The 26121-nt window shown below is 39.9% G+C and overlaps 1 protein-coding gene across 1 annotated transcript in view; it reads left to right on the forward strand.

Moving 5' to 3' along the window:
- The window catches only part of LOC136875979 (uncharacterized), a 328986-nt gene that overhangs the window by 112388 nt on the left and 190477 nt on the right, over window positions 1-26121 (forward strand). The window contains exon 9 of the mRNA XM_068228285.1: window positions 4055-4266. Within this exon, the coding sequence (XP_068084386.1) occupies window positions 4055-4266 (212 nt within the window). The remainder of the gene's footprint in view (window positions 1-4054; window positions 4267-26121) is intronic.

Below are 26121 nucleotides of genomic sequence, written 5' to 3' on the forward strand. Positions count from 1 at the left end.
ATACTTTCGTGTGGCTATTTCTAGCCGAGTGCAGCCCTTGTAAGGCAGACCCTCCGATGAGGGTGGACGGCATCTTCCATGTGTAGGTAACTGCGCGTTATGTGTGGTGTGTGAGTTGCAGGGATGTTGGGGACAGCACAAACACCCAGGCTCTGGATCATTGGAATTAACCAATGATGGTTAAAATCCCCGACCCGGCCGGGAATCGAACCCGAGACCCCTTGAACCGAAGGCCAGTACGATAACCACTCAGCCAACGAGTCGGATATGTGTATCATGGAAAACATTGCATTATCGCGCGTGGTGCACAATCATTTACGAAATTTCGTATCCCATCTAACACAGAAAGTCCAACCCAGCAAAATAAAATACCGGTACGACATGAACAGTCCTTATCAAGGACAAATAAACAAATCATTCCTCGGATAGGAGTACCTATGAGGCTTTGCGACATAGGCCTACAACGTAATAGGTGATAACAAAAAAGGTAATCACTACCGTATAAGAATTCGAACTTGCCGTCCATTTTCTGTCGTGTCCCAGCTTCTCAGTCATCACGTAGTGTGTTCTTTCCATCTGAGCTATTGCGAGGCCCTGCATACGAACGGCAGTTCACTGTCAATTCAGTATCTGTACTAGCAAGCCGTGAATACTTACAGAAATATGTGTGTACGCCTGGATTCGAACCGCCCATCTGCGGTTAGCCCTGCCACATTCGCCACGCCTACTATACAGTGCTTGGCTCATAGAAGATGTACATGAATTGCACGATCATCAGCCTCGGAAAATAACATATTAGTATCTCTAATTCATGGTTTACAGCGATTAGTTTGCATTCTGCCGTAATAGAAAACTTCGCACAATATATTAACCCTTCAGGGTGGGGAATGAAAACGTAGATAGATAGATAGATAGATAGATAGATAGATAGATAGATAGATAGATTGTAAATAGTTCGTATTAACGGTATATTTGTTATAAAGGCACGCAATAAACAGCATATTTGCGGAATGGACCTTTTACCTTGCACGAAGATAGCACATAGATCGTTTTCCTGTGCTAGTCTACCTTGTTTTACTTGCTGACATAGGGGTAACAAGCAGAACAATATCGATCTAAAGAAGAAAAAATGGAGGTAGCTAAGAAACTAGAGTACTGAGGAATATACTGTATATACATCGGTCGAGTCATAAGTCATGGCAACTATTTTTTTCTCGTAAACAGGAGACAACACGGAAAATCTAAGATAGGCATTTGTAAACGTACAGTATGTACTTGCATATTATGCCACTAGATTGTGTATGTAAAAAACAGTGTGGGTCTAAGCATGCCCCCAAGTTCAGTGTATGAGTGAGAGCGTCACAAAATGGAAGTCAACAAGCAGGAGCAACGATGGGGATGGGAGTTTCTTCCACACCCGCTTTACTCGCCTGATCTGAGCCCATGCAACTATGATCTAATCCCCAAAGTCAAGAAGCCATTACGTGGACAACGGTTTGTAAACAAAGAGGACATCGCACCAGCATTTCGGAGAGAGGTGTCACACGTTCGCGATACACGTGCAGCGAATGGTATTCAGCACCTGCCCCACCGCTGGCAACGCACAGTGGAAGCCTTGGGTGATTATTTCGAAGGTCTGTAACCAGTGGAGATGTCCTTTGTACGTAGTCTTGTGTATTTGCTGCCTATACCATAATAAAACAATGTTTACCAATGGCCTGTGTTCTACTTTCCTCCGAGAATCTCCCGAATTCAGGTTATGCATAAGCACATGCGCTATATTTCCAAATCCGTATCTTAGATTTTCCGTGTTGTCTCCTGCTCGCGAGAAAAATAATAGTTGCCATGACTTATGACTCGACCCTCGTATAAGAAGCAATGGGAAATGGACTCACCAAATAAGACAAGCGAAATCGAAAGGGACTGGCAGCACTTTCAATAATAAAGATTTTAGAAAATAAGTTCCCTAATGTAGACTATAGGATCCAAAACTTGGTTTTTCAAGCTGTAGTAAAGGACAGAATGGTATATGGTGCTGAGATGTGGGGAGTAGAGGAGGCAAGTGAAATGCTGAACCAAATAGTAAGTAAGTTTAGTAAAATTGTAATGGACTGCCATACTGTACAGCAAATTGTGGTGCAAGACTAATATGTGATGAGAATATTCAAGTGGATATTTTAAAGAGAATTGTGAGTTATTGGTTTAGGACCAAAAGAGCATAGGAGGTTCTGCTCCTGCAGAGGACATACCAACACCAAAGGGGCAATATGTCCGAAGACTATTGGCTAGGTAAGGTTAAAAGTATCTTAGAGAGGTTGGGACTGGGTAATTTATTATTGGGAGATAGACATGGTTAGGGGAGAGGCTACATTATGGAAGAGAATCGTACGATGTGTCAAGGATATTCAAAGACAATTGTTGGAGTTGAGTGTAGGAGCAAGCCGACCCTCTCGGTATTTAATATGATAAACCAGGAAACTAATGTAAGGGTAAGTAACGTAAACAGAAGAAAAATAAGAGGGCCTATATGGTGAATGAAGGGAATTCACAAAAACAAGGGATAGACAAGGGAAAAGGACAATGCAAGATGTGTGTTGTGTGGGGGAAATGAGAGAAGAATTTCATCTTCTAAAAGTGTGTAAAGAAACTCTGGTGATTTTTGAATATTAAGTCAGAAAGGAAATGATCTTAAAATTATAAGATGGATGAAGAATGAATGGGCCGGGAATCGAACCTGAGGCCTCCAGGTTAGAGACAGGCACGTTACCCCTACACCATGTGGCCGGGTAAATTTAAAACACAAGCACATATTAGTAAGATATAATACCACACAAAGCGCGGAGTTTATCGGTTTATTTGTTGCAATATTATTAAAAAATAATTCATGTTTGTATATGTGGGATGAAACATGCTTCATGCGACAAAGTTATCATTCTTTTGGCCTATAATTTGGCAGACTTATCACAAATTCTACTTCTTCTTGATCTGTTTACGCTCCTGGATCAGTTTTCCCCTCGGACTCAGAGGGATCCCACCTTTACCGCCTCAAAGGCAGTGCCTGGAGCTTCAGGCACTGAGTCGGGGATACAACTGGGGAGGATGACCAATACATCACCCAGGCGGCCTCATCTGCTATGCTGAACGGGGTCCTTGCGGGGGGATGGGAACATTGGAAGGGATAGGCAAGGAAGAGGGAAGGAAGCGCCCGTGGCCTTAAGTTAGGTACCATCCCGGCATTTGCCTGGAGGAAAAGTGGGAAACCACGGAAAACCACTTCCAGGATGGCTGAGGTGGGAATCGAACCCACCTCTACTCAGTTGACCTCCCGAGGCTGAGTGGACCCCGTTCCAGCCCTCGTACCACTTTTCAAATTTTGTGGCAGAGCCGGGAATCGAACTCGGTCCTACGGGGGTGGCAGTTATTCACACTAACCATTACACCACAGAGGCGGACGTCATGTGTTTAATAACAACTCTTGTCGTCGGATATAACCTGTTGTAGACATAACTTTTCAATTTTTGATTATTCATAAAATATGCATAAATCTAGTGCTATTTTAATACCAAAAAATATGAAGATAATATTCAACTGGTAATAAAATGCAGCACATTTTTTATTCCTGTACATATTAAAACATTATATGAAAATTTCAGGTGAATCTGACAAAAACTACATTGCAAGGAGCATTTTATGCCAGGCAAAGAGCTGAAGAAATGTTAACTAATGTTGTCTGACAGATAAAGGGGCGTGGGCTTGTTCTATAAACGCCACATCACCACCATTTAAATCCTTAATTTAGAGCTTTGAAAATGGTGCTAGAGCAAACGTGATGACGGGATTAGATAGAGGAAGACGTCGGAGATTTTTAAGGTTAAAATTGAAAATTTGAAATCTGAAATTGAAATTTTTGAAAATTGAAAATTGAAATTTTATTTTGTCAAAATTCACAATTTTGGTCATAACTCCTCACACATAGATTTATATATTATTATTTGTTTCACTATTTGTGAAAGCAGCAAAGTGTTCAGCAGATTTAGATACTATTTGTTTACAGGTATGAACCTCCCATCGATACGGTGGATGATCTGGCAAAGAGTGGTATCCACTGGGCGGCCACTCACGAGGCGTGGATTTTCTCTCTGCGAGAAGCTACGGACCCTATCGTGCGCTTCCTCTACTTACAGTTCCAAGTGTTCAAGGAGGACACTCTTCACCGTCGGTCTACCACGAGAGACCTCGCCTTCTCCATCGAGCGCCTTCCAGCAGGTCAGTACTCAAATATCCTTCAGCTTAAATATATCAACTAATGAAACATACAATAAGATATCTGGCTAACAATTAGTTAACGATATTTTGAATTGCATTTACAGAATATTATGCTGATTTTGTCATAGCCATTGTTTACTATTTTAAATAAGGCCATGTTTTAGTGGCACGAACGGAAGGAAAAGACTTGGGCTACCACTTTTCAACACTTCACTAATTGTGGACATGTATTCTGGTAGTATAATGTGCTTTTATGACATTCAGGTTCTCTGGAGGAAAGTATCCTTATATGGAGTGGTTCTTATTATGGGGTACTTAAATACAGCCTGTGACAATAAAGTTCGGTGAATAGTCCTGTACTGTCAACAAAGATGAACAATGCACGACAGTGACATTGCTGTCCTTCGAAATAGTCCCCTCCCATAACTATGCACTGTTGAGATCGGCGATACACCTCCTGGAAACTTTGCGAGAATGTTTCCTTTGGGACGGTGTTCTAAAGCCTCGTCACGTTTCGTTGGATGTCAGGAATATCGTCAAAGGAGGTGATGAGCACTGTTTTGATGCGTGATTTTCGGCTCTGCCCTTTTTCTGACGAGGGGATATAGAAGAACGCCATTCCATGCTTTTTCGTTTCGTTTCAGGGTCGTACCTCAGACACCAGGTTTCATCCTAAGTGACGATACAGTTCAAGAAATTTGGTGTCGCATCCGCCGTTTCGACAAAATTCTGTGAAGCCTCTAAATGTGGCTGCTTCTGATCGTCAGTCAAGTGATGTGGCACAAGAGGAGAACACGTTTTCCTCTTCCTTAACTTCTGGGTAACGATTTGTCGCACGGATTCCCGGTAATCTGCAGTTTTTTTCCCGCTATCATGAGCATAGTTAATCGCCGATCGTTCGTGATTAATGTCCTCACCTTCTCAATGTTTTCGTCACTGACGGCGGTCGCCGGTCTTCCGCTACGGGGGTTTTCAGAAATACTTTCCCGGCCTCCTCGAAAACGGGCGAACCACTCGTACACACACTTCAAGGACAGTGCTTGATCTTCATAAACACGTACCAACATGGCACGCGTTTCCTTCGGTGTCTTGCCAAGCTTAACACAAAACTGTACACTGGTCTTTTGGTCGTTCATGTTCCTGTTCGCAGTTCAGAACAAACACACTAAACACGCGCTGTGTCAAACAGGTCTTATATGGCACACACACGATGCTCAACTGAACAACGTTAGAAGCCGGTGGTCACACCTGCTGCTACGCAGGTGCAGCGTTGCGTTTCGCTAGTGTTGCCGGATCGACGGTGCTGACTTCATTCGCCGAACTTTATTGTCACAGGTTGTATCTCAGCCGAGAGGTATTGACATAGCGTTTAGACTTAACAAACTACAAAAGCACTTGCTGAAACGGGCTCTGCCAGCTCGCTCCCACATTGTTGCATGAGACATCGCTATAGTTAACTACATAAAGAAATTCGCTCCTCGAGATAATTTGTTGATACTGACTTCTTTGCCTAGATCCATAGGAAAGCAACATTTGTTCGCAACATACTTCTTTTTGAGTAACAGTAAGAACATGCAGCTATGAGTTACTGCTTTAGATCTTGGCTTACTGCACTTGGAGAGTCAGGCGGAGTCGCAGTCGATTGCCTGTATTGAATTGGCTTTATAAAAGTAGGAAAGATCACGATATGAAGATAAATTTGGAATTCAAGAGGACAAACTGGGGCAAATATTCATTTGTAGGAAGGGGAGTTAGGCATTGGAATAACTTACCAAGGGAGATGTTCAATAAATTTCCAATTTCTTTGAAATTATTTCGGAAAAGGCTAGGAAAGCAACAGATAGGGAATCTGCCACCTGGGCGACTGCCCTAAATGCAGATCAGTATTGATTGATTGATTGATTGATTGATTGATTGATTGATTGATTGATTGATTGATTGATTGATTGATTGATTGATTGATTGATTGATTGATTGATTGATTGATTGATTGATTGATTGATTGATTGATTGATTGATTGATTGATTATGCTTGATTCAACTTCCACATGCAAAACGGTTCTCGAAACAATAGAATTACTTTTTTGCCATTGATGCCTTCACAGGCCTTACTTATAGACATGATATAGGCTTTCGGGTTTATGCCGTGTCAAGAAAACAAGATGAATTTCTTTACGTTTCGCAGAGAACTGTGCTCTGCGTCTTCAGAAGCCTTTCTCGTGGACAGTGGAGATTTTCTTCTGAAGACGCAAAGTTCTCTGCGAAACCTAAAAAAGTTCACCTTCTTCTCTTGACACGGCGTAAGCCCAAAAACCTATAAATCATATCTAGTAGGAAAAGTGTTCTGTGGTTACTTGCAACTTCACGTATATCAACTGTCCTCCTGGACTAAGATTTTGTGTTTCTGAATAAAAATCAGAATGGAATTAGAAGAAATGCCTGGATTGCGATGGTAAACCATGGGAACCCACTAATAACTCGCGTGTTTGTATTCGGCATTTTGTGAATGGAATGCGAGAGATCCTGACAGTCCTGGTTATGTACCGAGATTGTTTACAAAACCGCTTGTTTCAATCGATGTCAACAACAAGAGGAGCACCGAGTGACGACTATATACAAGAGGAGCACCGAGTGACGACTATATACAAGAGGAGCACCGAGTGACGACTATATACAAGAGGAGCACCGAGTGACGACTATATACAAGAGGAGCACCGAGTGACGACTATATACAAGAGGAGCACCGAGTGACGACTATATACAAGAGGAGCACCGAGTGACGACTATATACAAGAGGAGCACCGAGTGACGACTACATACAAGAGGAGCACCGAGTGACGACTATATACAAGAGGAGCACCGAGTGACGACTATATACAAGAGGTGAAAGCGGAGACATGAAAATGAAAACGTTGAAACTAATACCATGGAAGATTTTTCGAAATGTTACAGTGATTCAAGCACGCAGACTGAAGTAATGACCATCGATGGTAACAAAATCAGTGTGTACGTGTCATTTTCTGCTCTGAAAAGTAATTCTAAAGCGGAAGTTGAAACAAATTTGCCAGTGCCTCGAGTGAATAAAGAGACGACGACTGACACCTGTTTTAATAGAGATTGTGGTGTTCACCTGGACTTCGTGGACACCAAACATATATTTCATGGATACAGATCAGTGAAAGGCAAGGAATAGCATATTCTTGAAATAGGAGGTTCAAGTTTACAGTGTTTCATATCCTGTTATCCTTGTTACATTCTGCTCATCAGAACTGTGCATTTAATAAAGAAAACGTGCTGCTTCTACTGCTAATGAAATGTGTACGCGGTATTAGTTTCGCCGGTCTAGGCGTAATTTTTAACTGTCATGAGATTACAGCATCTGTTAATTTTAAATTCGTTCTCCGTCATATTTTTCAGAAAACAAAAGAGTGGATTTTCTGGCCACAGCGATCGACTATCAAAAGCACAATACTTAACGCTTTTAATAAACACTGTGAAATTGTACGTGCATTATAGATTGCAGTGAAGTGCCCTGTGAAAGGCCTAACAGTGTTCATCAAATAATTTTAATGTTTTCTCATTATGAGAATTCATTTACAGTCAAATTTCTTTTTGCCATTACTCAATAAAGTTATGTTTCTTTTATATCCAAATACTGTGGTGAAAGAGCGACTGACAGATCCATCACAGTTCATTCCGGTATATTAAACGTTATTCAGCCAGGGGATATAGTTATGTGTGACAAGGATTCCCACAGACAAGAACTTGTATTGAAAACAGAAACGCTGTAATGGTAATGCCTGCCACCTTTTTCGTTCAATGCTCAGTTTTCAGCTGCATCAGTAAGAATTCGTGTTGAAAGAAATATTCATAGAATAAAAATTTACCAAATACTAAGCAACAAACTCATTATGGATTTACTTCCTCATATAGACAGAATTATTCACATTATTGTTATTATTATTATTATTATTATTATTATTATTATTATTATTATTATTATTATTAAAGCGTCTTTATTGTGGCGAAGTTAGGGCTCCCGGCCCTTTCTTACTCTTAACCACTTCATGTATATACAATGTATATTTTACATAAAATTTAAACATATGAAATATTTACAACCTAAAGTATAACTAAAGCAACTAAAGTATCACTAACTAAACTAAGGTGAGTAAAGTATAACTAAATTATATACAGGAACACATTGCAATAAACAACCATATTCACTCTCATTCATGCATCCCATTCACACTCAAGAAAGACTGGAAGTGCTTAAAAGATGACGCTGGCAAAGGATTTTAAATTTTGTCTTAGATTTAGCTTCCCTGATGTCATTGGGAAGTTCATTCCACCAGCTCGTGGCGGTGATAGTGAACGATCTGTTGTAGGTTGCGGTTCGATGCACAGGAATTTCTAGCGTACAGCCTGACCGGGTATTGAAAAGGTGCAGGGAACTAAGGTAGCGAAATCTGGTGGATAGGTAAGGAGGAGTGTTTTCAGAAAGCACTTGATACACCAAAGTAGTTGCGTGGAGTCTACGTCTGTCATTCAGTCGTAACCAAGATAATTGTGTATAGAATGGGGATACATGGGCGTATGGTTGTATGTCGAATGCATACCTGATGCATGCATTTTGGGCACGTTGCAGTCTCATGCTTTGCTCGTTATTGATATCAATAAAAACTGTATCACAGTATTCGAGAATTGGAAACAAGAGTGATTGAATGAGCTTTATTTTCAAGGACCGAGGAAATATATTTTTAAACCGCTTCAGAGGATGCAGGCTTTGATATACCTTTTGGCACACTTTCATCACATGTTGCGACCAGTTCAATGTTTCGCTTATAGCCACACCAAGATTCATAACTGTTTCACAAAATGGAATAATGGTATTGTTTAGTGCTACAGGAGGAATTTCGTATTGTTTTAAGATGTGTAAGTTTTTTGAAGTACCAATGATTATTGCTTGCGTTTTAAGAGGATTAATTTTGAGATTGTTACTCAATGCAAAATTACTTATGAGACTTAAATCAGCATTAACTTTTTCTACAGCACTCTGAATTTTATCAGTTCTTGAGTGGTAGTAGATCTGCAGATCATCAGCATAAAGATGATACTTGCAATGTGTAATCGATTTGGCAACATCGTGTAAGTAAATTGCAAACAGCAATGGTCCAAGTACAGACCCTTGGGGGACACCGAGGGGTTTGTTAAGCCACTCAGATCTGCTATTATTTACTTTGACACACTGACGGCGATAGGTGCCTTGGTAATTTTCAGTCCTCTAATAATTAAATCACAGTGAATAAGCTTTCTAAAGATTTTTGCAAATGATTGTCATAAAATTTGATAACCTAATGAAATTTGTAACAGCAAAATAATTTTTGTTTGAATTATGCTATCAACATAATACATTTTCAGGTTGAATTCCCAGTGTTGAGAAATACAATTCGTACATCAGTCATTGACCGATTAATGATAATTCGCACTTGAATATAGTTATTATGCATTCACTGTAACATATTTAAATATTACTGGAAGTTAATGTTCAAAATAACATTTCTCTACTGAAGGACTAGTACTGGAAAGGAAATCATCATTTCTGGAAATGTTCACTCTAACACGCAACTTTGGAGAATAAATAAACAAATCACGGTTGTGAAGGTTCAGAATGTACATTGATACCTGTATTGTTGGGAGATCAGAAGAATGCACATGCCCGGTGAGGCACGGGGCGAAGGGGTTTTAACCAGCAGAGCTAGTGACGCAATGGTTACCATAGCAACTCTGCTACTACCCAGGCGAATTTATATTAGCTTCTACTGGCAACTCTTCGCTCTTGTCAGTTGTAATCCAGCAAACTGAAGAGTGTGAGTCAATGTTTTCGTGTAGCAGATAAGAGCCGATCTGTCTGGGCAGAACAGGAAGTTCGTGCTTGCAGGCCACATTCCTCATTCTTGCATTCTTCTCATCTCTACACAGTATCTGAGCATAATAACCATGAGCTTTCTTCAGCTTTACGTTAGCATCAGTAGCCTAGTTATATATAAATGCGGGGCACTACACCTTTTATCTCCAAGTATGGGTTTCTCTCGTCACGAATAAGGGCACCTAATCCCGAGAAGATTAACAAAATCCTGACCTACCACTATCCCATCTGGACTGCAACTTGACCTTGGTTCTTGTTGTTTTATAAACAACGAGAGTTAAACCACACAGCATTCGTTTAATAAGCAGTACTCCTCAAGCAGTGGCGAAGCGTGAACTATGTAAGGGGGTAGACAGAGATTTATTTTATTTAAATTGTTTTAATCATATTATTATATGGAATTTTGTTTTCGATGCATACATCTGCATTCAGTATTATATTAATGACTCTGAAAATAAGACAAACCCTATAACAACCTTTAACCCTACGTGCACTTGCTTCATTTTTAAATATAGGCGAAATAGGCCGCGGGAATTGTCAAATAACAACATACTTTTAGAATAAAAATAGCAATATATTTCATTCTTACCAGTATATAGATTTAATAAGAGAAATAAGAAATAAATAGTTTTTCGTACAAGTCACCTTAAACAACATTCTTGTAAATGAGTTTAATCCGCCTGTCCTTCATTTCGGCAAATATATCTATTACTCTCGTCTTGAAGTCAGACGTCTTGCTAAGATTCCACAGAAATTTCTTCTCTATAGCTGGAGTTCCCAAGTTAGACAGTCTCTGGCTGGTCATCCAATTCCTTAAATAGGTACGTTTTAATTCGTTTGAAAGCACTCATAGCGCGTTCACTAGAAACTGGCTTTAACGGAATATACAGCATCAAGTTAAGCAATTTTTTTTCCGTATGCGTATTCTGAAGTACCTTATTAAGACTGGAAGACAATAGTTCTTGGAGTTATAATACCGCAACTAATATTGGCGGGCAAGAAAATGCACGTACTTGAAGGGTTTTGATGCTGTCATTGATTTATTAGGTGTAAGTTTACTATACTTCGTATTTAAATATTAATTTTTTTAGACGTGTCTTATAATAAAGTAAATTCAAATTAATAACATTAAAAGCATGTGTAAGATGGTAGCCAATAAGAGCACCTTTATAAGAGAGATCCAAATACTAGCCAATGAAAGCAAGAAGAGACGCTGGTAAGTCTGTCTACTGGGCGGAGACATCTCGCTATAGGAAAGTCCTAGTTCCACAGTCAGCACCTACAGATAACGTTAGTGTTGCTCTATCTGAAAGCTTTGAAAATCAAAGGGAAAATACACAGAATGGACAGCGTCTACTTTCGCCTACGTGCTTCGTGTTACTGACGCGAGCCTTAGCATTGCCGAAGTGAGACGAAAATAAGTAAAGCGGGGAATACAATAATGTCACGAATCTGGAAATAATTAATGTTCTAAAAACTAATTGATTTAACTAGACAATATTTCTTTCACAAAATTTTAAGGGTACACACGCTGTCTACCCTGTCTCCCCTGACGCTTCGCCCCTGTCCTTAAGTACCTTCCATTCATTAGCTCTGCCATATTTAACTGCAGGAGTCTTTAAATTCTTAGGTAAAAGAAACGCTGATGTCTGCTTTTCGTAATCTCCACTCTATAGAGTATTGATCTGGTGTACATTCTGTTGGCCGAAATGCGTAACTTCCTTTGCTGGAACCTGGAAGGACATAAAGATTATTCCCTTGTCTCAACTCCACTTGCATTATTATGTGAATTTGTTACTTTAACATTTTTACAATAAAACATTATATCGTTTGGCAACATGCACTCATAATTTGTGGAAGCTAGTGATATGTTACCGCCAGGCAAATTATTCACAACATAGCGTCTAAATATGCCTTTGCTGGTGAGATGTAGTGTTTATAGTACACCATGTCTTCTGGTATGGGCTAGGATAAATTTGTTACTTTCATTGACCTGTCTCAGTCTCATCCTTGGCTTTGACAGTATGAAAGTGACTGAGGTATGAGCGATGCTAGTAATACCATTCCTTATGCAACCAGTCCCTGTTATGATTGGTATGAAAATATCACTCATGGGGTCGGTTAGTGCGTGCATTTCAGTGGGCTTGGCAGACTGATATGTGAGCAACTTCCGGCTCAATGAGGAAAGCAACGGGAAGCTACCTCACTCCTCGTTTCCCTAGTACTCCTCTTCAGTGATGCCTAGGCCATCTATGACAGCTGTGGTGGATCAAACCAGCCTTCGGGATGAATACCCAACATACATAGCGACTAAATAGTTTATTAACTGTTTGTTTGTCCAACTGGGTAAGACAATGAAATAAGAGGCCCCTTTCCCTTAGCTCTACGGGGCTTTCAACTATGTTTTAAACATTGCAAATGGAGGTAAAGAAAGATTCACTTTCACACTCTGCTTTAAAATTTTTCGAGAAAGCACAATCTACGACCTTAATTTGTTCATATAATTGTTTCTTTACTTAAGGATTCAATATTTTCACTTTCCGACGCGTAATAAATTGGTCGCTTATTTGATAGTCCATTTAGTATTTCTTCTACATTTCCTCCTTTACAATACTCCGCAATAAAGTTTTTAGGTTTCTCCCACTGTTGCAGAGTGGAAGTCTGGAAAGAATTTCCCACAGTATTGATATACTAGGTAAATACAACACTGCAGCAGTATGTTTACAGTATTGTGAAATTCCGGCTTTGCAATCGACCTCAGCTGGTTTAACCTTTCTACCGCAATCAATCTGTAAACAGATTAATGTTGTGTAAATTAATTGTAAAACACTTAAAACTGCAATAGATATATTATGTTACTTCATTATATAGAAAGAGAAAACATAGCCTTACTTTAATTTTTTAACTGCATAAGGCGGCTGATGGATGTTTGTTTCTCTCAAACACAAGCATATTCTTTCTTCTCCCAACGCTTCTCTTGCTCGTAGTACGTCATGACTAGGGCCCGGATTTTTATGCAGTAGCCGCTTAGATTGCAAACTAATTTGGTTAGTAGGAAGTGTCGGCCACCCGCTCTTCCATAATGTAGCAAGAGTAACATAAATTATAGGGGTTTTGATGGGCCGTACCCCTATTGTTTATGCAAACCCCGTAGCATAGTAGTTGTGAAGGTAGACTATACTTGTTACACGCTTCAGGAAGTTTGCATTCTAACCTATTACTGCATAAACATCCGGGTCATAGTCATGACTGTCACAGAGTTTTGCACCCTTCTTTAAAGTCGAACATACTAATGCACATGTCCTGTGGATGTGAACTTCCCATCTCAAGATGTTCTGGTTGTCATGGACATCATGGAGGAAGCTCAATGGCGGGAACTGCCATCACTTTGTTGCCTTCGTTCATTTTCCTTCTGTGTCGCTCTGGTACATTCAACGCGTAATCCGTTAACCTGTGAATCATGGCAGCTTATTACTGTTGTAGAGAACTTGTCTTTTTGTGTGTTGTGTATGTCTTTTAGTCTCTACATCAGCGTGTATCTGTGTTGAGTGAGTGTTATGTGATTAATTGGCCTACGTGTGTGATTTCTTCCTCTAACAGTAATACAGTGATTTATTTTATTTATGGATGAAGCTGAGGAAGAAACAGAACTAAACAGTGCTTAAAAATGCAGTTTATTTTCTTTCCCCGATTTATATACGTGCCACAGTTTTCCCGTGATGCCGTTTTTATGGCAACACTGTCGTCGTAAGAACAATACTGTTTTCTTAACATGGAATGATTTATACGAGCGGTTGAGATGATTAATGAGGGTCAGTTAACTGTTAGGAGTATTTGAAGGTAATCAGGCATATGCTCTCAATTAAGCCTAAGTTTAATTCAGTTGACAGATCAGGATTTAATTTTTAATGTATATGACTTTTGTAAATGATTACGTGAATGTAATAAGTTTTTGATTTGAGTGTATTCCTTCACAATACCTTAGTAACAGGTATCGGAATTTATGTCAAAAATATTGTGGTAATCGTCCTAGGTTGCTTTTCTTAATATGCTTTTAATAATCCTTTTTTAATAAATTCTTTGATTTAAACCTATACTATTATACAACATATAGCTCAGCCTGTAATATTGATAACACTTATGCGTCCGTAAAGATGAGGAAATGGAACGAACCAGCCCTGAAGTAAGGTTCACGTGTGCTATGAAGTAAATTTCAGCGCAGGGATAGAGTTAAGAACCCAGGCGCCGCTACATCATGTCACACAAGGGGTACAGTATATACCCAAATAGGACACATGACCACTAGCAATAAATATTTACATCTGACGTAATACAGTATAGTCTTCAATGAAACACAACGTGTTTTATCACATTTTAGCTCTATATTTCACTCCTGTGGCACATGTTTGTTATATTACTCTCCGTTTACAGGTACAAATGATTTATCTTGCTTTTAATTTATTTATAAGGAAAGGAAAGGCTAATCAAACTTTATAAATATACTTTTAAGAAAAGGTTGTGTTTTTCGATTTTTTTTTTCTGTTGACCATAACACTTGCATAAACGTATACGACAAGACATAGCAGTACAAAAATGTCTTCACGTAGAAATGTTGAAAGATATGCCTTCCCTTAATCATTCCTAGACAACAAACACAGACTTCATTACTTTCTTTCATGATGCGTAGGTTCTATAGACTGTCCTTAAACATGAAATAAAACTACTCAAAATAACTGGTTGGAATTAATACAAAATCACTTACTTTTATTCTCATACAAGATGCATCTAGACGCCTTGTGTGGTATTCAAGAAATAGTTACCATGTTCTCGTTGCTGGATAGAGATCGTAAGCGTTAGGTTACATTTCAGTGCCTCGGATACAATTTTAATATATAAGAATGCAGGGTACCTGATTGCAACAGTATAATCGTAAATTGTGTCCGACTCGTTGGTTGAATGTTTAGCGTATTGGTCTTCGGTTCGGAGGGTCCCGGTTTCGATTCCCGACCGGGCCGAGGAATTTAACCTTAATTGGTTAATTCCAATGGCACGGGGGCTGGGTGTTTGTGATGTCCCCAACATCCCTGCAACTCACACACCACACATAACACTATCAACCACCACAATAACACGCAGTTACATACACATGGCAGATGCCGCCCACCCTCATCGGAGGGTCTGCCTTACACGGGCTGCAATCGGCTAGCAATAGCCACACGAAATTATTATTATCGTAAATTGTGTAACGTACTGTTAATTAACCCGCTACGTAACTAGGAACAGTATTTGATGTTAATGAACGTCGAATACAGTCAGGCAATAGTACCAACACATTAGTAAACTGAGTTCATTCTCTGTCTTCAAAGAAATAAAAACATGTATGCCACACGTTGGTAACACGTTGTCCAACTCAGGAGTATACAGGTAAGGGACGTCGCACATTTCAACAGCTACGCTGCGACTTGAAACATTCTAAATGCTTAAACCTTGACAAGATAAAAACGACCTCATATCGACACATTTATCGGTACTTGAAGAACTTCTGCGGGACAGGCTCCGGCACACTGAGGTCTCCGATAAATGTAAAGGTAATTAGAGGGGCGGCTTACAGACTGAACGCTGAAAGACATAACGGTCTATAATGGTGATATAAGTTTGTATTAATAAATCATTCATGTATTTATTTACTCGTTTATTTATTTATGTACATATTTATCCATTTATTTATTTATTTATTTATTTATTTATTTATTTATTTATTTATTTATTTATCGAGGTATCCCATTGATTACTATACCACGCAAAGTATTCACTGGCATCTTGGAAGGGAGGGTGCGATCAGTCGTTGAGAGGAAGTTGGATGAAAACTAGTGTGGTTTCAGACCACAGAGGGGCTATCAGGATCAGATTTTCAGTATGCACCAGGTAATTGAAAAATGCTACGAGAGGAATAGGCAGTTGTGTGTTTATGCTTCGTAGATCTAGAGAAAGCATATGATAGGGTACCGAGGGAAAAGATGTTTGCCATACTGGGGGACTATGGAATTAAAGGTAGATTATTAAAATCAATCAAAGGCATTTATGTTGACAATTGGGATTCAGTGAGAATTGATGGCAGAATGAGTTCTTGGTTCAGGGTACAGGGGTTAGACAAGGCTGTAATCTTTCACCTTTGCTGTTCGTAGTTTACATGGATCATCTGCTGAAAGGTATAAAATGGCAGGCAGGGATTCAGTTAGGTAGAAATGTAGTAAGAAGTCTGGCCTATGCTGACGACTTGGTCTTAATGGCAGATTGTGCCGAAAGACTGCAGTCTAATATCTTGGAACTGAAAATAGGTGCAATGAGTATGGTATGAAAATTAGCCTCTCGAAGACTAAACTGGTGTCAGTAGGTAAGAAATTCAACAGAACTGAATGTCAGATTGGTGATACAAAGCTAGAACAGGTCGATAATTTCAAGTATTTAGGTTGTGTGTTTTCCCAGGATGATAATATGGTAAGTGAGATTGCATCAAGGTGTCGTAAAGCTAATGCAGTGAGCTCGCAGTTGCGATCAACAGTATTCTGTAAGAAGGAAGTCAGCTCCCAGACGAAACTATCTTTACATCGGTTTGTTTTCACACCAACTTTGCTTTTGCGGGTGCGAAAGCTGGGTGGACTCAGGATATCTTATTCATAAGTTAGAAGTAACAGACATGAAAGTAGCAAGAATGATTGCTGATACAAACAGGTGGGAACAATGGCAGGAGGGTACTCGGAATGAGGAGATGAAGGCTAATTTTGGAATGAATTCGATGGATGAAGCTGTACGCATAAACTGGCTTCGGTGGTGGGTCATGTGAGGCGAATGGAGGAGGATAGGTTACTTAGGAGAATAATGGACTCTGCTATGGAGGGTAAGAGAAGTAGATGTAGACCAAGACGACGATGGTTAAACTCGGTTTCTAACGATTTAAAGATAAGAGGTATAGAACTAAATGAGGCCACTACACTACTTGTAAATCGAGGATTGTGGCGACGTATAGTACATTCACAGAGGCTTGCAGACTGAACGCTGAAAGGCATCACAGTCTATAATGATAATGTATGTTATTTATTTATTTATTTATTTATTTATTTAAGTGAGTGAGTGAGTGAGTGAGTGAGTGAGTGAGTGAGTGAGTGAGTGAGTGAGTGAGTGAGTGAGTGAGTGAGTATTACCAGTGCCCCGTTGAGGACTACAGCAATCGCACCCGGAGGCTGTCGACTTTGATTGTGGGGGAACTGGGAACTCCAGTCAGCAACATTTCAGTTGTAGCGGAGCACACTATTTCGTCCCTCAGAACCCTTTTGGCAGAGCTTCTAGTATCACATTGTTACCACTTGGCGGCTCACATTTCGTTCATTTGCTTTCAACACGCTACACAGTAGCCCTATCGAAGAGGAAGCCCAAAAATGTTTGGCAACAACCTTTTGATTTTTCAGAAGCCCAGTTGCATAACTTGGAGTGTACGACCTTTCTCAAAGGCGTTCCGCTCACTTTGATGCCAGCTGGGGTTCCAATGGTCGTAGCGACTGTATATCGAGACTGCGGATTATCAATCCGAGACATTGGTTCCTGTGTTAGAAGGAATGCAGCCACAGTGATGCGTATATGACATCGGCGAGACGGAGGGACGAACTGACCAATGAGAAGAATCCCGACGGCCTCGGCGCACTTCCGAACGAAAGGGTGCACATCTTGTGGACGTAATTTTTATGGGTCCTACAGCTACACCACAAAAGAACCTCCCGTACACTCCCACATAGTCTACAGCATCGAGGTATTTTATTTCAAGACACTCTACCTCCAGCTAAAGTTTACCTTGGAGGCGATCAAATTCTGAAAAGAAGAAAAAGTGAAGAAGGGAAAGAATTTAATAAAGAATAAGATGAACCTAAATTTCGGGTAATCGGGAGAAGAGATAAAACGAAGTTGCAATCGAATATGACAATGGAAATTTAACAACACTGTTAATCAACAAATCAACAGAATCTGAAAATAAGGCCTGCAAACTGTCGAGTATTTCACACGGTAATGTATGGATGCGAGTCGTAAACATAAAGAAAGAAGGACATGGAAAATTCGATTCAACATAAATGTTTCTCTGAAGAAGGATGTTAAGAATTCCTTGGACTGATCAACACACAAACAACTTCATGCTAAGAGAGCTCAAAATTTAAGGAGAACCTCAGGCCACTTTCGGCTCCATCAGCTGAAATACTTTGACCACGTAATGAGGAGAGGATCAGAAAATAGGGAGAAATTCGTCATTCAGGGAACAACCTAGGGACAGAGCCTACGAGGAAGAATCAAAAAACGTCTTCAGCAAAATATTTGTTGAATCTATTTCTCCACGTCCTTCTTTCGTTGGCTTTCAATGCGCTCCACAATAAACCTACGAGACAGTTATGCGTGGAACAGTAAGCCGATAGATGTTTGGCAACAACCTTTCTTTTCACTTTTTTTTAGAAGCCCAGTTGCATCACTTGGGGGGTACGACCTCCTTTCAAAGACGTTCCGCTCACTTTGATGCAGACTGAGGTTCCAATGATCGTAGAGATTGTACATCAAGACTGCGGATCATCCATTCGCGACATTGGTTCTCGTGTTGGACGGAATGCAGCCACAGTGGTGTGCGTATGAAATCGGCGAGACTTGGGTACAAACTGACCAATGTCGAGGATCCCGACGGCCTCGTCGCACTTCCGAACAAGAGGGTACACATCTTCTGGACGTAGCTATTATGGATCGTACAGCTACATCACAAACACTCTATCTACCATGGGTCCTACAGCTACATCACAAAAAAGACCGCCTGTACACTCCGACATAGTCTGCAGCATTGAGGTATATTATTTCAAGGCACTCTAGTTTCAGGTAAAATGTACGTTGTAGGTGATCAAAATTCTGAGAAGGAAAAGTAAAGACGGGGTGGAATTGAATGAAGGATAAGAAGAAACGAATTTGGGGTAATCAGGAGAAGAGAGAAAACGAAGATGCAATCGAAGATGACAACGAAACTATTTGAAAGATTGTGGTATGATCAACAGATTTACAGAATCTGAAAATAAAGCTGGTAAACTGTCAAGTATTTCTCATAATAATGCATGGATGCGAATAGTGGATAAGGACGTGGAGAAATAGATTCAACAGAAATATTTTGCTGAAGAAGAATGTTAAGAACTCCATGGACTGATCAACACACAAAAACTCCATCCTAAAAGAGCTTAAAATTGAAAGGACTATCTCAGGTCAACTTCGCCTCCATCAGCTGAAATACTTTGACCAAGTAATGAGGAGAGAACCAGAAAATAGGGAGAAATTCATTATTCAGGGAACAACCCAGTGATGGAGGCTACGAGGAAGAGTCCAATCAAGATTACCAGAACAGATGGAAGAACAATGCGTGGTCTAATAGAGCAAGTCAATGACAGGGAATCATGGAGAAGAAGGCTCTAGGATATAGCAATGACCACCATAACGCCTAAACGATGTCAGTATTGAGGAGAGAGTGAAGAATAGCAGATAGGCTCAGGAGCTGTTTAAGGATAATTCTGGCGAGAAGATTAAAAACTTTGTAAGTGAATCAGACAGTGAATGAATATGGAAGTTTATTAAAGAAGAATTTAAATGCGCATTATATATGTGCCTGTGGAAATAAGATGAGATAACCTACTAAAATTATTGGAACGCATGATATCCTATATTTTGAAGAAAGAAAGATAGATAGAAAGAAGTACAAAATATTGGGAGGTCAAGCATTATGCAGGAAAAGTAACTGCACGATACATTCAGATACTAAGAAGGTATGAGAGGATTCATGAGAAAGTAAATGTAGAGATACAGATGATTACATAGTTAAAGCTAACACGAAGCCGAAATAAGAAGGTAATTCTAGAGAAAGCCAAAGTTGATAAAGAGAAATAAGAAAAATCATTCGACAGAGATAACAGATCGGGATTGAGTTTTAAAACAACTGCAAGGAAATAGAGAACAACTATACGTGGAGAAAGTAGCTGAAGGGAACATTATGGAAAATGAAAATACTGTTGAAGATATCGCGCCTGATTTGTTGTAAGAGATATCATTGCAGCATTATACACCCGAGATACGCGGACAATGGTAGCTGGTAGAAAGAGGACCTTGAAAAGAATAAAACCTCGATGCTGAAAGCTATCTATCTATCTATCTATCTATCTATCTATCTATCTATCTATCTATCTATCTATCTATCTATCTATCTATCTATCTATCTATCTATCTATCTATCTATCTATCTATCTATCTATCCGCCTGAATATGGTTTTCCGTGGTTTCCCATTTTCACACCAGGAAAATGCTGGGGCTGTACCTTAATTAAGGCCACGGCCGCTTCCTTCCCACTCATAGCCCTTCCCTAAAACCATGGTCGCCATAAGAGCTATCTGTGTCGGTGCGACGTAAAGCCCCTAGCAAAAAAAATCTGTCTATCTATCTATCTATCTATCTACCTATCTAACTATATGTCTGTCTGTCTAAATATCTGCCTACCTTCCAACCTGTCTCTGTATCTATCTATTTATCTAATCATTTATCTGCATATCTACCTACCTACCTGTCTACATATCTATCTATATATATCGATCTATCTATCAATTTTTAACCATTCATTATCTCCATATCTATCCATCTGCCTATCTACATAGGCCTATTTATGTATCTTCTTACCTGCATTCTACCTAGCTGTTTACACATTTATCCATCTACATAAATCTATGTATCTACCTGCATACCTATCTATCCACCTGCATAGCTATCTATCTACAATCTATCTACCTACACACGTATCTTTCTACCTACCTACACATCTATCTATCTACCTACAAACCTATCTATTTACCTGCATACCAATCTATCAACAATCTAAATATCAATCTACCTACCTACCTATCAATGAGGAATTGTGATGTAGTTGTAATACCCGTAACAGCCTGATCCACGAGATGTGTATCATCCCGTTCAGTTGTTCTCTAGCTGTTGGGATTCCTTCACGTCAGTCAGTTCGTCCGTCCTCGTCTCACAGATTCCACATTCAGACCACTGTGGATGTATTCCATCCAACACGTGTACCAGTGTCTCGGATGGTTAATAATCTACAGTCTCGAAAAGCCACAGGTATCCTGCGATCAAAGGCGACAACCCACTGGTGTGGCTGCTGTATTCCTCGACGAGATTCTTTCTTTCTTTCTTTCTTTCGATTACATCTCAAATAGGTACCCCCCCCCCACCTCCTGCCAAGTTTACAAAGCACGAAACTGCACTCAAGCCATACTGTATATGTCTGGGGGAAGGGTACAGTACCCCTGCCTGTCGTAAGAGGCGACTAAAACGCATAAGCTCCGGGGATCGCCTCTGTGTTGAGCACTGTACTTCCTCATAAAGCAACAATCAACCATCAAAATCTGCGAGTTATACTAAACTGTGGTGGCAATCCTACCCGAAAAAACATTGGGTTCTGGTATCTTTATTAGCAGGAATATTCCGTTAATATCAATTCCTATATTTCTATGGACACAAAGTCGTAGTGTTTTAGTATATAAGCTTGAAATGAAGTGCCAACACTTCCTAAGAAATTCAACTCTACGCGAAGTATCGAGTCTATCCTCGCTTTGACATTTATACAACTAGCAGGTTGTAGTAGACAACCATAACAAGGACGTTTATTTCACACAATGAAGGATTAAGTGACACAATTGTCCTCTGTTACTTCTATTTGCAGTTTTATTTCATGTCTGTAGTCTGGACGTCTCTCTTAAACAAAATGCTAGTTTGTCTTTTAGAACAGAAGCCTGCGGTTGTCGCCTAGTTCTGATGAAGGTAGCTCATTAGATCACTATGGATATGAATGAAACAATTATTATTTCAACAAGTGTTCAAGTCATCATACCTTTATGCAAAGTTGAATCATTCGATCCATTCCCTGAGTAAGTTTGGAAAATAGCCTTTCTAAACCGTTTTTTCATTTATTGTAGCAATTTATTTCCTAATTTTGCAAGTTCATCATGAAGAAATCTCCACTGACATGATGAGATGTGTTTCTTGTCAGGATCAACATTTCTTCACACTGAGGTTCAAACAAAAGTAAAAATTTAGAACATTTTTAGATTAAACTTTTCAGAGATAACACTGACATTAACATGAATACAATAAAAATATTGACTGTGATTAAGAAATACTTTTACCTCAACGGCAAACTAAATATATTGGTCCACAAGCCCCGTACATTTGTGTTATGTAATAATATTAATTGATTCCTGGATTGGTGTTCAATTACTATACAAATAATCGTGCACGACCTCCGGAGAGGTCTGTGGCAGGTCTTTCGAGTTTACGAACCCAGGAGCGACCTGTGCGTCTGTGACGATGGAGCCCTTCCTATGATGTATCCTTATGTTGAGAGGGCACATACAGCCTTTCCTCTAGCCAGAGGAATTAACCAACGAAAGTCGACATGCCCGACCCGGCCGGAATTCGAAGCCCGTTCTCATTCCACTAAAGACAAGCCCAGCAAGAAAATCAGTTAGCCACGGACGGGGATATTACATACTTTGGTCTTGACATGTGAAGTAACCTTGAATTTAAAATTGATTTACCGACATTTTGGTGGATTAAAGTGCACTATAGTTCAAAATGACGTCATTTCTGCACCTTGCGCACCGTTCCAAATTGTAGGACATTATAACGCAGCGAATACGTTTTAACACACGATCTTGTTTTTCTGTGTAAATAGTTCATTTGTCCCCAGTATTTTATACTCTGAATTAGCTGATTGCGACATGTCATTTGTACTTTGTAGCGATGTCCGCCCATTGCTAGCGAGTACAGATCAACAATTGATAAGAAAAATTGAAACTATTCGCGTCATGAAATACAAGATTAATTCAACTATTATATAATATAGAAACACTATCAGGGTAGAGCCCAATGAGCGACCACTGCTTGCAGGTCAAGAGATGATGCCTGGTCATCATGACGCAATCTTTTGAACGTTATTCTTGGCTTTCACGACCGGGGCAATATCTCATCGTCAGATAGCATTCCAGTTGGTCTCACGTATGCTGAGTAGACCTAAATCCAGCCACCACATCCAGGTAAAAGTTTTTAACATGGTCGGGAATTGAGCGCGATGCCTTCGTGTACAAATGCAGACTCGCTAGCCACGACACATAAATGCCTCACAAGTGGCTCCCTTTTCCCCGACTTCTTAAAAGGAACTAGTTCGTGAGATTTAGTTATTTACATTTAGATGATCCTGGTGATGCTCGATTGTTAACTGCTGTCTTTGGAGAATCGGCTTCAATCCTTGCTGCATGTAGTTGAAGTACATTGGATGTGAATCTGGAAGGAACTTCAGCTCCTCGAGTATTACTAAAATACGAATACGCTTTACGATCACCATCACCATAGCCACTCAACGCTTCAGTACCTGGTAACATCATAATGTCACTCATGGTCGTCCGCTTGGACGACAATACTTTGCTTCTTAAGAAACATACAACTCGATTGTGCAGTAATTGACTACATCGATAAATGTCCGAATCAGTGTCATTCATTGCGCTGAGTGTGAGGCGAAATTCTCTGCCACTCGCGTTTTCTCATCTTTAACTCCACCAATCCACAGACTTCGGTCGTTTCCTTTCTCGTGGACTATTTCCATAAGTACATCTGCATATTCTACACATGAACCCTTGTGGTAAAACACATCCACAGTTTCCTCTGCGACCACAAGCGGTGAACTACCAGGGGTTCTCCATGTGGACCATGAGTGTGGTGACCATGGACAAGGCTCCTCGCATTAGTCCTTCCTGTTTGTTCTCTCTTGATCTGTTCTTTTCCTCTTCTTACGTCAACTGAATTACGTCCTTCCAGGTACTAGTAGTCCTTCATTTTCATACCCTTTCATTATCCCATAACTTCATTCGAAGAATCGAACTTTTGTTTTATCTTCTGATAAAAATCAAGAGAGGGTTGTTATAATTTAGTTCTGCTTCACATTCGAACAAAAGCACTAACAATGGGACCACCACATCTTACCGGCTTTTAATATAGCCAAAATATTTTCAAGAAGGGATATTGAGATTGAAGGTCATTCGGAGGTAGTTAGGAATGAGTCAATACCACGCTGATCGTCACCTCCCTTCATTTAAAGTCATCTGCTTCTTACCTGTTCGTACAGATTCCACTTGTTGAGCCACTTAACATGCTTAACTCTATAACGCTGTACCCTGCGCACTATCCATATTTCTTCTCAGTAATTAAGATTAAATTACGTACTCGTAAACTGCCAATGTGACACATGTGTTTAGTACTTCGGAGGCGAGGATTTCGCCCTCGGTGCTCTTCATTCGTCCGCTGACAGAGCTTGAAGTAACTTCTGCCCGTTGGAAATCGTGTAAGTGTTTCAGGATATTACACACCACCTGTTGGTGACCTATTCATATGTCGTACAGTTCAAAATGAGGCAAAAATGTTGTTTGTTGAACAATGTATGATCTCTAGAACCATAATACAGCACTCCATCTCATTACAATGGGTGGAACACAGGCTGTATAAACATATCACCTATAGGTATAGGCTGAGTATAAGACTGAGGTCCAGTAAGCGTTCATAAAATTCATAAGATGTGCTGAGAGTGAGATGATCTGCAGAACACAGTTCCGACAAGGTATTCCTGGTGAAATCACCCTACTTATATCGTACACCCGTCCAGAAGTGCATGAAATGTACGAATGTGTTTTCATGAGTTACCGTGCAGATTTCGTATTCATCATTGCACTGATCAGAAGAGTGGTTACTACACAAAGAATCCAGGAGTGCACCGCATCACTTCTTGTGGTAGTGTCAGACACTTCAGCAGGATGAGCTGAATAAACGTCGACCATCTGTAACAAAATGAATACAATAGCGAGATTAGAGCAAAGAACTTCCGCCAGATTTTAAGGTTTGCGTACTGCTGATATAATTAATTTACGTGGAATACGAACGACAGAGCCTTTGAAATTTAAAGATATACTGTTCTCTGCCCGGAAGTCGGACCGCTGCTGACCTAATGGAAATCCAGTGAATGTGTCACTTTGCTATCACGCACCGAGGCCTTAGAGAGAGAACAGAAGTCAGCCTGGCGATGTCAGCAACCTGGACAAGGTACTCGCAGGAGATGTCGTTATCTAAATCTTCTTTTTAAGTGTGAACCGCGTCAGACTTTTGATGATTATGATCACCATTTGATGATAGGAGGCACCGTACTATTTGCACTGAAGAGCACTTCTGGTAGACAAGGGGACCTGACGTGCACTATAGCAGGTTCTCGTGCACATGTTTAGTTTCGTAGTTTTACTTAACGCTAATGAAGTGGCTGGAGTTTCCTCGAAGCAGAGATCACGGTGCAGGGAACTGAAAGTTAACTAGGAACGACATAAAAAGTGTTGAACTGTAGAAGTATTGTAAAGAAGGGAACAGAATTAAGTAATTTAACAATATATACTAATCATATATTGTAATAGGAGTTGAATAATGACAGAGAAATGATATAATGTATGCAGGAATGTTCTCATGGAGCTGGAGTGCTTACTTTATCGTAGAAACAGGCTAAGAAAGGTAGGAGGGAGAGAATTCATTCTTGTGAAAGAAGAATTTGTAAGCTACGGAAATGTTAATCACGACACACATGAAATTCTAAGTGAAAGACTCATCTCTAAAGATAACAGACACCTTGATGTTTTTGAATGTACAGGTCTGGAAAAGGTGAGGCAGATGCTGATTCGAAATTATTTGATAAGATAATCAGCTATGTGGAAGACGATACGGAAATGAACATGATTGTAGCACGTGATCTCAGTTTGCCTAATTTACAAGTTGCTTTA

This window comes from Anabrus simplex, chromosome 6, assembly GCF_040414725.1.
Source record: "Anabrus simplex isolate iqAnaSimp1 chromosome 6, ASM4041472v1, whole genome shotgun sequence".
Taxonomy (NCBI): Eukaryota; Metazoa; Arthropoda; class Insecta; order Orthoptera; family Tettigoniidae; genus Anabrus; species Anabrus simplex.